This window comes from Brachyistius frenatus, unplaced genomic scaffold, assembly GCF_029030835.1.
Source record: "Brachyistius frenatus isolate BFR_SWC_R1_liver_20210118 unplaced genomic scaffold, ASM2903083v1 Contig_100, whole genome shotgun sequence".
Classification (NCBI taxonomy): domain Eukaryota; kingdom Metazoa; phylum Chordata; class Actinopteri; family Embiotocidae; genus Brachyistius; species Brachyistius frenatus.
The window spans coordinates 193,953-209,151 of record NW_027210699.1 but is presented as its reverse complement, the minus strand read 5'-3'; the positions used below and the strand labels follow the sequence as shown (position 1 = coordinate 209,151).

The following is a 15,199-nucleotide window of genomic DNA, read 5'->3' as shown; positions in this document are numbered from 1 at the left end:
GCTGTCTACAAGAAGGGGATGAGTCGACTCTTTTTCTTGAGGAAACTTCGATCCTTCAATGTGTGCAGAGAGATGTTGGAGATGTTCTACCATCTGTTGTGGTCAGTGAACTGTACTTCTAGTAGTCTGCTTGGGAGGGGGGGGGGGGGGCATTGGAGCCGGAGACACCAACAGACTTAACAAACTGGTTAAGAAGGCCGGCTCCATCATCGGCTACAAACTGGACAGTCTGGAAAAGGTGGTGGAGAGGAGGACGCTGAACAAACTATTGTCCATATTGGATAATCCTGACCACCCTCTCCACCTGCTGCAGGGACAGAGGAGGACGTTCTCCAAAAGACTCCTCCAGCTGCTGTCACAAGGACAGATACAGGAGATCATTCCTGATACAGGAGATCATTCCTGATACAGGAGATCATTCCAGATACAGGAGATCATTCCAGATAAAAGAGATCATTCCAGATACAGGAGATCATTCCAGATAAAAGAGATCATTCCAGATACAGGAGATCATTCCTGATACAGGAGATCATTCCAGATACAGGAGATCATTCCAGATAAAAGAGATCATTCCAGATACAGGAGATCATTCCAGATAAAAGAGATCATTCCAGATACAGGAGATCATTCCTGATACAGGAGATCATTCCTGATACGGGAGATCATTCCAGATACGGGAGATCATTCCTGATACAGGAGATCATTCCTGATACAGGAGATCATTCCAGATACAGAAGATCATTCCTGATACAGGAGATCATTCCAGATAAAAGAGATCATTCCAGATACAGGAGATCATTCCTGATACAGGACATCATTCCTGATACAGGAGATCATTCCAGATACAGGAGATCATTCCTGATACAGGAGATCATTCCAGATACAGGAGATCATTCCAGATACAGGAGATCATTCCTGATACAGGAGATCATTCCAGATACAGGAGATCATTCCTGATGCAGGAGATCATTCCTGATACAGGAGATCATTCCAGATAAAAGAGATCATTCCAGATACAGGAGATCATTCCAGATAAAAGAGATCATTCCAGATACAGGAGATCATTCCTGATACAGGAGATCATTCCAGATACAGGAGATCATTCCAGATAAAAGAGATCATTCCAGATACAGGAGATCATTCCAGATAAAAGAGATCATTCCAGATACAGGAGATCATTCCTGATACAGGAGATCATTCCTGATACGGGAGATCATTCCAGATACAGGAGATCATTCCTGATACAGGAGATCATTCCTGATACAGGAGATCATTCCTGATACAGGAGATCATTCCTGATGCAGGAGATCATTACTGATACAGGAGATCATTCCAGATACAGGAGATCATTCCTGATGCAGGAGATCATTCCTGATACAGGAGATCATTCCAGATACAGGAGATCATTCCTGATACAGGAGATCATTCCAGATACAGGAGATCATTCCAGATACAGGAGATCATTCCAGATACAGGAGATCATTCCTGATACAGGAGATCATTCCAGATACAGGAGATCATTCCTGATACAGGAGATCATTCCAGATACAGGAGATCATTCCAGATACAGGAGATCATTCCTGATACAGAAGATCATTCCAGATACAGGAGATCATTCCTGATGCAGGAGATCATTCCTGATACAGGAGATCATTCCTGATACAGGAGATCATTCCTGATACAGAAGATCATTCCAGATACAGGAGATCATTCCTGATGCAGGAGATCATTCCTGATACAGGAGATCATTCCTGATACAGGAGATCATTCCAGATACAGGAGATCATTCCTGATACAGGAGATCATTCCTGCCCACTACAATAAAACTGTACAATAACTCACCTCTGGCAAAATCCATCACACAACAATAACACTGTTGACTGTTTTTCTTGTTTGTTTAAATATTTTTTTTAAAAAACGTTGCACTATTGTTTAGTTAGTTTTAATTTAATTATTCTATTTTATTCTATTTATTGTATATACTGTGCATTTTTATATTTAATATTTTTACTGTTATTTTATTGCTTTCCTGTATCTATAAATGTTGCTGTAGCGAAAAAAAATTCCCCTTGTGAGATTAATAAATTAACTATCTATCTATCTATCTATCTATCTATCTATCTATCTATCTATCTATCTATCTATCTATCTATCTATCTATCTATCTATCTATCTATCTATCTATCTATCTATCTATCTATCTATCTATCTATCTATCTATCTATCTATCTATCTATCTATCTATCTATCTATCTAAATGAATGGCGGCTAATGCAAATACAGATGTTTGAGAACAACTTAGTAAATTCCATTTTGTCACGTAAAAAGAAACCCGTAGCAACCACACATCAAAAATAAAATGTTAAGTTTTATTTCTAAAATTAAAAATAACAAAATAAAAAGTAAATAAACAGTAAATGTGTCAACGTTTAGGAACCTGAATTCAGTTTGGTCCAGTTTGATTTGGGCAGCTGAAACAGTGTCCTCTAAATATCTTTCAGCACCGTCCTCCTGCCTCTGTTTCTATTCACCTTGTTTACTTTTAAAATGTGTTTAAATTAAAGTGGGAGGAATTATCTCGGTGAAATTCACAATTTTAATGCTCCAAATGTTATGATATCATGTCAGGAAACAAAGTGTTTATTCTGTAATTGTTCCTGAACAAACACAAAATCATTTTAAAATGGAGATAATCGAACCCGTTTTAAGACAGACTCTCCAGGAGGAAATTCCATTGTGGTGCACAGAGTTGTTCATATTAAAACTCATATCAACAGACAGAAGTTCAAACTCTGCTTACTCTCTCACTTCGACACAACTGGTCAATCGAGGTGTGAGGACTGGATATCAAAGTTAATAGCTTCAGGTCTGTAAAATGTTTCCGATCCAGAAGTGTCTTCAGCTGCAATACCAGCGAGTGCCACTAGAGGTCGGCTCCAAAAAGCCTCCGGCTCCATAGACTCCCATTCAACTTCTCTCATCAAATCCAAAGTGAATCAAATGTGTCCATCAGTTATCTCGGTGTTGTTAGCTAAAGTCACTCCTTCTTCTTAGTTTTCTGGAGGTCCATCTGAAAATAATCCCTCATTCATTAGAAAAGAAGATTCAAGAAGACCTGTTTTTGGGGGCGTGTCTGTTTGATTGACAGGCCTGTGGTGCAGTCAGGTTACAGCTATCGGTGGGCGGGACGTAGTATCGTCAGGTTTCCGATCAGATCGGTCAGATCCACCGCTGGCTCCTCCCCCAGCTCGTCCAAATATGGTCACTTCCTGCTCCAAACCGCTCCGAACTAGCAAAGATGGTGACGGACAGAATCTGAACTGGAGGATTCATAACGTTCACAAACCAACGATGACATCACTGATGGATGATGACATCACTGATGGTTGATGACATCACTGATGGTTGATGAATGGGTGAGTGTAAATGTCAGACTCAGGAAATTGTGGGGAGTTCAACGTCTTCAGTTGTGTGTTTTACAGACTGTATCCCAGCTTACATAGTTATTATGTCAACTCATCAACACTCATTGAGCAGCTGCTGAACTGGATTTTCACACATGCTTCCTCCATGTAAACAGCTTGGTATGTTACCATGAAGGCTGGAGATAAGGCCGGCTGTGTTCTCAAAGTCTGACCTTCAAATATTCACTTTCAAAGAGAAAACAAGATGTGTTGATAGCTTGATGAAGTAAGACCCTTCACATGGCGGGGGAGTGTATACATTTCTCACAGCCTCATGGGTAATCACGCTCCCGCCACACACATACCAACATGGTCCTGAGAATGTTTAAGGAAGCTGTCATGTCCAGCTACAGTTCTCCTTTGAGAGTTTCATCAGAACAAACAAACCAACATTCAGTCCGTTTCATCTGGGAATTAAATCAAAGATCAGACGGCCACTTGGAGCAAATATTCATATTTAGATAGAAAAACTGGTGAATGTCGCGCAAGGTCGAACCTCTGACACCTGGTTCTGAATGTGGACTGGTTCTAAAGTGGCCCGTAAGAATCTGGACTCTGGAGAGCGGCTGAGGACCCGGTTTTAGTGTCATTTATGCTCATGTGTGTCTAACTATCCCAGAGAGACGTGCGACGAGCCTCGGTTACATCATGATGTTAATTCAAACCGCTGTATTTAACGTTATACTGTCAAACTATTGAGCATTTCTGTGTGTGTTTCATAGAAAGAGGCTGTCGTTGATTCTAGTGACGATTGTCTCAGTCAGGAGTCTGCAGTGTTTCACATCTTCCTTTTAGTGTTTTCTTTACTAACTTGTAACCCTGACAGCGGGGACGTCAAAGAGTACCAGGTACGAGTGAAAACTTTTGCATGACGGAAATATATTAAAGGTGAGTAGAGTTGAGTCGAGTCGAGCTGCATGTGGTTTAAAGCATCGATCAGCTGTTGGAGGTCGTGGCGCTGCAGCTGGACGCCGGTGTTATCCAGGAGAGGGCATGAGATTTTCTAGAGATTGTGCGGTCCCGTGCATTTCTAGGATCAGGCTCAAAGAAGAGCCGCATTATGTGCGTATGTAATCTGAATGCACTAAATCTACGATTAAGGTCGTGAAACAGTAGCTCAGTATCCAATACTCCAAAAACAATGAGGACATAGAAAACACTGTGCTGCCTGCACCATGTGGCCTCTCACAACATAGACATATAAAGATGTGTGTGAGTGTGCATGTGTTCTTACTGGGACAGGCCATCATGCGGCAGGTCCGTACGAGTGGAGGTGACGGTAACCCTGAGCACTGCTCCCTGGACAACGTCACCTGGAGGCCCGAGGCCGTCAGCTGCTGACACAGCGTGTCCCGGCGCTGGATCCCCAAACCACAGGACACCGAGCACTGCAGAGGAAACACAGTCATTATATATATTTTGATTAAACAATACTACACTAGAAGGGGATCTTTCAGTGATGCGGTCAGGACCGAGGCGCAATCCCTAATCTACATGTGTTCATGTTGTGGAGCGGTTCACTCTCAGAATATAAAACATTTTGTTAGTGTGATTGCTGTTTCCATGGCAACACATGGGTTAGACTAACAACTGGAAAACAATCAGTCATGTCAGTAGACTCTTATGTAACGTATGTAATGTTTCCTATTCCAGGAAGTAGTCGGACCCTTAGCAACCACCTAGCAACAGAGAGGACTTCTAGTCTCCAACTGAATAAATACAGAACATAGAAACACTAAACTGATCAGCTAGTTCAGTCTGGTTGGAACAAAGATATCTGATGAACAAAGATACCTGATGAACAAAGATATCTGATGAACAAAGATATATGATGAACAAATATATCTGATGAACTAAGATATCTGATGAACTAAGATATCTAATGAACAAAGATATCTGACGAACAAAGATATCTGATGAACAAAGATATGTGATGAACAAAGATATGTGATGAACAAAGATATCTGGTGAACAAAGATATGTGATGAACAAAGATATGTGATGAACAAAGATATCTGATGAACAAAGATATCTGATGAACAAAGATATCTGAAGAACAAAGATATGTGATGAACAAAGATATCTGATGAACAAAGATATCCATGTTCTCATGTGTTTTTAACATTTTAGCTCCGTGTCATGTGTTCAAACCAAACCGGTCCAGCTAGCCTCCTCTAGGACTGTAAGTGCGTGACTATCCGTGGTGTTACGGTACGGGTGCTCAGAGCGACCAAAAAGGACCAAAAGAGACCCGACTTCACCAAATGGGTCATTTAATAGAACTAGAACAAGTAGAAACTACATTATATTACATAGTATATGAAACTCTATTCTAATTCTATTTTCCCACTGAGGAGGTGGAGTGATATTTCTAGTGATGAGCACGGTGTGATGTCATGATGATTTGTTCCAGATGTTCAGTTGACCAATCAGATCTCTGGGGGCGGAGCTACTGGTTGCATAATCCAGTGCATCCGGAAAGTATTCACAATGCTTCAATTTTTCCACATTTTGTTATGTTACAGCCTTATTCCAAAATGGATTAAATTCATTTTTTCCCTCAAAATTCTACACACAATATCCCATAATGACAAAGTGAAAATAGTTTGTTTAAACTTTTTGCAAATCTATTAAAAATAAAGAACAAAAATATAACACGTACATAAGTATTCACAGCCTTTGCTCAGTACTTTGTTGAAGCACCTTTGGCAGCAATTACAGCCTCAAGTCTTTTTGAGTATGATGCTATAAGCTTGGCTCCTATTCTTGGGCAGTTTCTCCCGTTCTTCTTTGCAGGACCTCTCAAGCTCCATCAGGTTGGATGGGGAGCGTCGGTGCTCAGACATCTTCAGATCTCTCCAGAGATGTTTAATCAGGTTCAAGTCTGAGCTCTGGCTGGGCCTCTCAAAGACATTCACAGAGTTGTCCCGAAGACACTCCTTTGTTATCTTGGCAGTGTGCTTCGGGTCGTTGTCCTGTTGGAAGATGAACCTTCGCCCCAGTCTGAGGTCCAGAGCGCTCTGGAGAAGGTTTTCATCAAGGATGTCTCTGTACATTGCTGCATTCATCTTTCCCTCCATCCTGACTAGTCTCCCAGTTCCTGCTGCTGAAAAACATCCCCACAGCATGATGCTGCCACCACCATGCTTCACCGTAGAGATGGTGTTGGCCAGGTGATGAGCGGTGCCTGTTTTCCTCCAAACATGACGCTTGGCATTGAGGCCAAAGAGTTCAATCTTTGTTTCATCAGACCAGAGAATTTAGTTTCTCCTGGTCTGACAGTCCTTCAGGTGCCTTTTGGTAAACTCCAGGTGGGCTGTCATGTGTCTTTTACTGAGGAGTGGCTTCCGTCTGGCCACTCTACCATACAGGCCTGCTTGGTGGAGTGCTGCAGAGATGGTTGTCCTTCTGGAAGGTTCTCCTCTCTTCACAGAGCAACGTTGGAGGTCTGTCAGAGTGACCATCAGGTTCTTGGTCACCTCCCTGACTAAGGCCCTTCTCCCCCGATCGCTCAGTTTGGCCGGGCGGCCGACTCTAGGAAGAGTCCTGGTGGTTCAAACTTCTTCCATTTACAGATGATGGAGGTCATTGTGCTCATTGGGACCTTCAATGCTGCAGAAATGTTTCTGTACCCTTCCCCAGATCTGTGCCTCCATACAATCCTGTCTCAGAGGTCTACAGACGATTCTTTGGACTTCATGTCTTGGTTTGTGCTCTGACATGCTCTGTCCACTGTGGGACCTTATGTAGACGGTGTGTGTCTTTCCAAATCATGTCCAATCAACTGAATTTACCAGGTGGACTCCAATAAAGTTGTAGAAACATCTCAAGGGTGATCAGTGGAAACAGGATGCACCTGAGCTCAATTTTGAGTGTCATGGCAAAGGCTGTGAATACTTATGTACATGGGATTTTTTTTGTTTTTGATTTTTAATAGATTTGCAAAAATTTCAAACAAATGTATTTCACATTGTCATTATGGGGTATTGTGTGTAGAATGTTGAGGGAAAAAATGAATTTAATCCATTTTGGAATAAGGCTGTAATATAACAAAATGTGGAATAAGTGAAGCGCTGTGAATACTTTCCAGATGCACTGTAAATAGTATTCTCATGAAACAAACTGGGTATAGAAGCAGACTTGATAATCAGGCTTTGGTTCACATTAAATTGAATTCACCTTCCCCCACTCTCCTCCTGCCATGTAGGGCAGACAGTCAACACTGCTGCAGCCTCTGTTGGTGGCCGGTTTGTCCCCCCAGCAGACTCTGTCCTCCAGCCTCCTGTAGGCGCCCGTGGACAGGAGCTGCTTACAGTAGACCTTCCTCACCTGGACCCCTCCACCACACAACTGGGAGCACTGCAAGGAGGACGGAGAGTCGGAGAGTCAAAGGGGGAGGAGTTCGATCAGCTTCCATAGACACACACATCCCAACAACGTGCCTACCTGCTGCCAGGGTTCGGTCTCCCAGGCTGGAGGACAGTCCACCTGGTTGCAGGGCTGCAAAATGGCAGGTTTGAACTCCCTGCACTCGTCCTCCGAGACAGTCAGGATGTCCTGCTGCTCGATAGACAACAGACGCATGCAGAACACACTCCTGGTCTGTATGCCAACGCCGCAGGACGCCGAGCAGCCGGTCCAAGCCGTCACCTCCCATCTGCAGAGACACACAAAATACTGAGAAATATTAGGAGACTGTGGAAGTGTCTTAAAGTATCATATTATGGATATTCAATATCATTATCAAATTAATTATACGATAGTAAATGAAGTGTTAATAATGACAATATCCCACATTATCCTAAACTATCTCGTGTTTCATCTCGTCATCGTGTCTTGGCTCCGCCCACCCACACTGTGGTGGAGATAACTGAAGACTGAGGTTCAATCCGGGACAAAAAATGACACATCCTGTTCTGTCCAACATCATTTTAAGGAGCCATCAACATCTCGTGATGCACAGCAGACACATATTCTAACATAACAGTCTGAAATATTTAATGTCTCTGAACAATAAAACAAGACGTTGCATTGAGAGTAAATGGTCTGTACTTGATCACCTTTCGGTCTCAAAGCTCTTTAACATGGTTTTCCCATTCACACACTAATGAGACAGATCACCATGCAAGGTGCTGTCATCAGGAGAACATTCACACACTGATGGTACACCATCAGGAGCAACTTAGGGTTCGGTGTCTTGCTCAAGGACACTAAGGCATGTGGACAGGAGGAGCTGGGGATTGAACCACCAACCTTCTGATTAGTGTGCAAACCACTCTACCGTCTGAGCCACAGCCTCCCAAGAGTGTTTTTAGCTAAAGTTTTTTCCTTAAAAAAAACATTCAACACAAAAAAATGACGGTTGAAAACAATCAGTTTTGTTCCTTGAATTTTACTCTTGAGTAAAAATCATGTTGGCAATAAATCAATCATCATATTAATTCAATTATTCTGCAGACTTTTGTTTGTTTTTCCTAAACACTCAGCACGATTATAGATTTGTTTTATAATTGATAATTATCTGACAGTGTAATTGTTATTTTCAGATCCAGCTACATTTTAATATGAGGGTCGATCAAAACGTTCAGAAACTGCTCCTGTTGTGTGTGAATGGTAAATATCAGCGTGACGTGCACCGAGGAGGAGGAAGCAGCAACCTTCATCAGTTCCACACGTCCACAAGCAGTTTTACATACGGGAATAAAAGCCCGCTGGAAACGCTTCTGTTTGTGAGCTCTGGTTAGTGATGGACGCAGCATGCACATGCAACAGGAACACACAGGTAACCTCTCAGCAACACGGACATCACTTAATAGTTGGTTAAAACAATCAATGTAATTATTGTAATAATGATTTACACAGTAAAGGAAAGTCAAAGCCAGATGCTGGTAAATTCAACAACAAGGGCAAATCAAGGAGGTCTTTTTAGGACCATTCTTGACCTGCAGAGTTTCCTCAGTTAGTAGAGAGTATAAGGGTATGAAAAAAGTACATTTGCCTGATAAATAACAATGAAAATACTGCAACATATATTAATTTCAGACAGATGACTTTTGTCAAACGTCCATGCTGGGAACATGATGGCTCACGGACCTCATACGGGACGCAGGTCTCTTTATGGAGTCCTTTCACTTTACTGAGTCAGACTAAATACAGGCCAAGGGGTCAATCCCCATTGATGACGTGTAACAGTCACATGCAGAGAGTTTAAGTGTGTGTGTGTGTGTGTGTGTGTGTGTGTGTGTGTGTGTGTGTGTGTGTGTGTGTGTGTGTGTGTGTGTGTGTGTGTGTGTGTGTGTGTGTCTAAGGCCCGGCACTCTGCAGCTGCTTCCTGTAAGCGTCCATTAGAGGTGGAGAGAGCAGTAAATCAGTGTGTGAATCAGACTTCCAGCACACACACACACACACACACACACACACACACACACACACACACACACACACACACACACACACACACACACACACACACACACACACACACACACACACACACACACACACACACACACACACACACAGAAACACACACACAGACTCACATTACCGGTTTAGTAATACGACCGCCTCGTGATTGCTGAGTTATAGAAACTTAATGAAACCAGAGATAACAGGTGTATTTCAATAGAACATGAAACTGAAAAAATGAATCAAGAGAATTACATGAAGGCACCATTTCATACACCTTCCTAGAGTCTTGTCTTTACCGTGAGGTCACCAGCCACCTCTGACCTCAGTGAGTATGAAGTAGTAACTATGCCAAGTAGTGACTACGTGATCAAAATCAGCAGCTGTGTTACACACGTGTTTGTGAGCGCCGGTCCGTGTGCACTGCCGTTTCTCCATGAGCAGAAGGCACACATCCAATTTTGTGTCAAACAAAAAAAAAAATCGTCATCAGAGACTCTTGAAAGTCTTCAGAAAGTCTACGGCGATGAAGCGATGAGCCGGCGAGGTGTTCTGATGACATCACGTTTCGGAGCTTCACTGTCCAAGACCGAAGAAGGATCGTCAGGTCAGGAGACACCAGCTGGGTTTCCTTTGTGTCACCGTGAATTCGTCCCCCAGAGTCAGACTGTCCACCGGGACCTTCTGAGGGAAACATTCACTGTGGACCACCTGAACTGTGGCGCCATGGCAACAGGCTCCTCCAACATGACAACTAATTAAACTTAGTTATAAATCATTTGAGAGTCTGACTCTTAGTCTCTCACCCAAACTGTAAAGCAGAGAAACGGATTGTATTGTTGTTGTTTATCTCCCACCTGGTCCTTATTCAGAGTTTCTAACTGAATTCTGACTTTTGATCAGATTTAGTGCTGAGTTCAGATAAAGTGATGATAGTGGGAGACTTTAACATTCATGTTGACGTGGACAACGACAACCTCAGTTCTACTTTCAGCTCATTATTAGATTCTATAGGCTTTTATCAGGATGTAAATAAACCCCGTCACCGTGGTAACCACACCCTCCATCTGGTTCTGTCGTATGGGATGGAAACTGAAAATGTTGTTGTATTTCCTCCAAACCCTGTTTTGTCAGACCACTTCTTATTAACATCTGAAGTTCCAATAATGGACGACACAGCATGTGGGAATAAGTCCCACTACAGTAGATGTCTGTCAGATGATGCCGTGGCCAAGTTTAAGGAAGCAGTTACATGTTTATCCTCTTCGATGCCGTGTGTTAAAGCAGTGGAAGACATCTACGTTGATCTTAGTCCCACACTAGTGGATCATCTGGTAGAAAACACTGCAGTATCTCTGCTACAACTCTAGATGATGTCGCCCCTCTGAAGAAGAGAGTCATGAACCAGAGGAAGTTGTCTCCATGGTACAACTCAGAACTACGCTCTGCTAGGCAGCGACTAGAAAGATGGAAAGGAAATGGCGTTCCACTAATTTAGAAGAATTTCACCTGCCTGGAAGGATAGTCTAATATTATATAAGAAAGCTCTTCGTAAGGCCAGAACTTTATATTATTCATCATTAATAGAGGACAAGAAGAACAACCCCAGGTTTCTTTTCATCACTGTAGCAGGCTGACAAAGAGTCCCAGTTCTGTTGAGTCCTCTATTCCTTCAACTCTCAGCAGTAATGACTTCATTAACTTCTTTACTAATAAAATTCTTACTATCAGGGAGAGAATCGGGCCGACCCTTCCTGCCACCATCACTGATGTGTTGCTAAGCAACAGCAGCCCTGAAAGCAACTGTAGGACCAGATGTAAACTTGGAACATTTCTCTCCTGTTGATCTCTCTGAGTTAACTAGAATTATTTCTTCATCTGGATCCTCTAGCTGTCTGTTAGATCTCATCCCAACTAAACTTTTTAAGGAAGTCTTCTCTTTAATTAATACTTCCATATTAGATCAGATCAACCTATCTATTGTAACCAGCTATGTACCGCAGGCTTTTAAAGTGGCTGTAATTAAACCTTTACTTAAAAAGCCGACTCTTGATCAGCTGTTTTAGGAAACTACAGACCAATTTCCAACCTGACGTTTATTTCTAAAATCCTTGAAAAAGTTGTTTCAAATCAACTTTGTGATCATTTACAAAGGAATGATCTGTTTGAAGATTTTCAGTCTTTAGAGTTCATCATAGCACAGAAACAGCTCTGGTGAAAGTTACTAACGACCTTTTATTAGCCTCAGATAATGGACTCGTCTCTGTACTTGTTCTTCTGGACCTCGGTGCTGCTTTTGATACGATTGATCATACGATCTTATTACAGAGATTAGAAGACGTTACGAGGAATAAAGGAACTGCATTAGACTGGTTCAAATCCTACTTATCAGATAGATTCCAGTTTGTCCATGTCAACAATGAATCTTCCAGACAAACAAGAGTTAGTTATGGAGTTCCACTAGGCTCAGTGTTAGGCCCAATACTTTTTACTTTGTACATGCTTCCATTAGGAGATGTCATCAGGAAGCACTACATCAACTTCCATTGTTATGCAGATGACACTCAGCTATATCTTTCTATAAAACCAGATAAAACTAATCAGTTAGTAAAACTTGAAGCCTGTCTAATAGACATAAAGGCCTGGATGACCAAAAACTTCCTGCTTCTAAATTCAGACAAAACAGAAGTTCTTGTACTTGGTCCTAAACACCTCAGAAACTCTTTCTGTAATCACTTAGTTACTCTAGATGACGTTGTCTTGGCCTCCAGCAAAACTATGAGGAACCTTGGAGTCATCTTTGATGAGGATTTGTCCTTTAGACACCATATAAAGCAAATCTCCAGAACTGCCTTCTTTCATCTACGTAATATTAATCAAATCAGGAAAATCTTTCCTCAGCGTGACGCAGAAAAACTCATTCATGTGTTTGTTACTTCTAGACTAGATTATTGTAATTCCTTGTTGTTAGGATGTCCAAATTATTCATTAAAAAACCTGCAGCTGATCCAAAATGCTGCAGCAAGAGTACTGACGGGATTTAACAAGAGAGATCATATTTCTCCAGTTTTAGCTTCTCTTCACTGGCTTCCTGTGAAATCAAGAATAGAATTTAAAATTCTCTTGATGACTTACAAAGCTCTACATGACCAGGCTCCATCATATCTTAGAGATCTTATAGAACCATATAATCCTAGCAGAGCACTTCTCTCTCAGTATGCTGGTCTACTTGTGGTTCCTAGAGTTTCCAGAAGTAGAATGGGAGGCGGAGCTTCAGTTTTCAGGCTCCTCCCCTGTGGAACCAGCTCCCAGTTTGTGTTGGAGGGGCAGAAACCCTCTCTAGCTTTAAGATTAGACTCAAAACGTTCCTTCTTGATAAAGCCTATAGTTAGGGCTGGCTCAGGTAGACCTGAACCAACCCTTAGTTATGCTGTTATAGGCCGAGGCTGCTGGAGGACCTCGTTACATGCTGAGCTTCTTTTCTTTCCTCCTACTCTTTAACTGACTCATACCTCACCATCTTCTTCTCTCCCATAGTTTCTTCTTATTATCTGTTGTCTCCATTCAGTTCCTTCACTCGTGTAGTTTCTGTTCTTTCTTTTCCAGATGTCCCGTCATGGAGCTGCATGTCTCTGCTCTGTACTTGTCGTCTCCACCAACAGTTCTTCTCTTCTATCTCTATGCTGTCCTTTTCTCTCTCTGCTCTCCTCTCACCCCAACCGGTCGAGGCAGATGCTCCGCCCACCTCTGATCCTGGTTCTGTTAACAGATGTTCTCCACCTCTGATCCTGGTTCTGTTAACAGATGTTCTCCACCTCTGATCCTGGTTCTATCGGAGGTTTCTTCCTGTTAAAGGGAGTTTTTCTTCCCTCTGTTGGAGGTTTTTCTCCCTTAAAGAGGAGTTTTTTCCCTCCTAGCTTATGTGGGAATTGTTGAATTGTTGGTTTCTCTGTATAATGTTGTAAAGTTCTGCTGTAAAGACTTTAAAGTGTTAAGTGCCACGAAATAACCTGTGTTGTGATTTGACGCTATATAAATAAAGTTGAATTGAATTGAATTGAATTGAATTGAATTGAATTGAATTGAATTGAATTGAATTGAATTGAATTGAATTGAATTGAATTGAATTGAATTGAATTGAACTAGCTCCTCCAACATGACCACACGCCGCTCACAGCGCGTTGAAACCAGGCAGGTTTCACACAGTCGTCTCTGCTCGAGGTTCATGTGCGTGAAGAACTCACCGTGTGCACGGACCAGCGCTCGCAAAAATGTGTGCAACTCAGAGACAGATGTTGATCAAGCATCAACATCTGTCACACTTCATCAGGAGGGTTGTAGCTTCCTCCCGCTCTCACGGTGCTGCGCACTGTTCACGCGCAACAGGGACAGTCTCAGAACTTTTTGGCCTTTTGCTGAAGGCAGCTGAATTTGATGTAAATAAAAATATATTGAAGATGATTGTTGTATCTGTGACATGCTGTGTTTGGACCTACTGATGATGTAAACTCATTAAAACAAATATTAATTACAATATAATAATGATTTTACAACTATGTACATTACAACACAACCTTTTTTTTTTTTTATAAATTAAAGTAATTTTAGGATTTTTTTTTTTTTTTTATCCAGTGGATTTAAAGTTTATATGATTTCTTGGATGGAAGTGATTTTCTATCCAATTGTATTTAATATTGTTTTTGTAAGTCACTAAAAATACTTTATGTCTGTTAATTATACCAAAATGATAAATAGATTACCAGTTACAAAATATCTTTAAAAGTGCAATGTCTTTCTTTGTTAACTAAAGTACTTTCTTATTAATGTAATTGTTTTGTTTTTTTCTCATTTGTGCTCCATCATAGTGACAACAGTATAAAAGCCTCTCAGGTTTCTTCTGCCTGAACACTGCATGTCTCACTGTGTTTATTCAGTAAGCTTCTTGTTCTGCTAAAAATAGCATTTACATGAGTTTACAAAGAGCTTCCTTTAACACTCTGCCTGCACTCCCCGCTGTAATGCAGTTGTTTACTCAAACTGATGCATGCAGCTCTCGCAGGTTTCCTCTGCACTCTGGACATAAACTCCAGTTCAAAGTTTAACAAGAAAAGAAATATGATTTGTGGTTGATTCAACAATATCTCACTTGGTGCATGTAGAGCAGATGAAGGATTCTTTTAAAGGAGGATGAGAGAACAGTTTTCTGGTGATACTGGAACCACCTGCTTGGTATGTGTGGTAAAACTACTGGCTCTAATTCTGCAGATTGTAGTGATGAGTTATCTCCATGTTTATGAGTCTGGACTGCTGACATTAGTTTTGATGTT

At 41.6% G+C, this 15,199-nt stretch overlaps 1 protein-coding gene across 3 annotated transcripts in view; it reads right to left on the bottom strand.

The window, feature by feature from the left end:
- adamtsl3 (ADAMTS-like 3) overlaps nucleotides 1-15,199 on the bottom strand; it is a 183,190-nt gene that overhangs the window by 33,481 nt on the left and 134,510 nt on the right. For all 3 annotated transcript variants that reach the window (XM_069711465.1, XM_069711466.1, XM_069711467.1), the window contains exons 18-20: nucleotides 7,911-8,121; nucleotides 7,644-7,823; nucleotides 4,699-4,852 (exon numbers count right to left, since the gene is read on the bottom strand). In XM_069711465.1, the coding sequence (XP_069567566.1) occupies nucleotides 4,699-4,852; nucleotides 7,644-7,823; nucleotides 7,911-8,121 (545 nt within the window). The remainder of the gene's footprint in view (nucleotides 1-4,698; nucleotides 4,853-7,643; nucleotides 7,824-7,910; nucleotides 8,122-15,199) is intronic.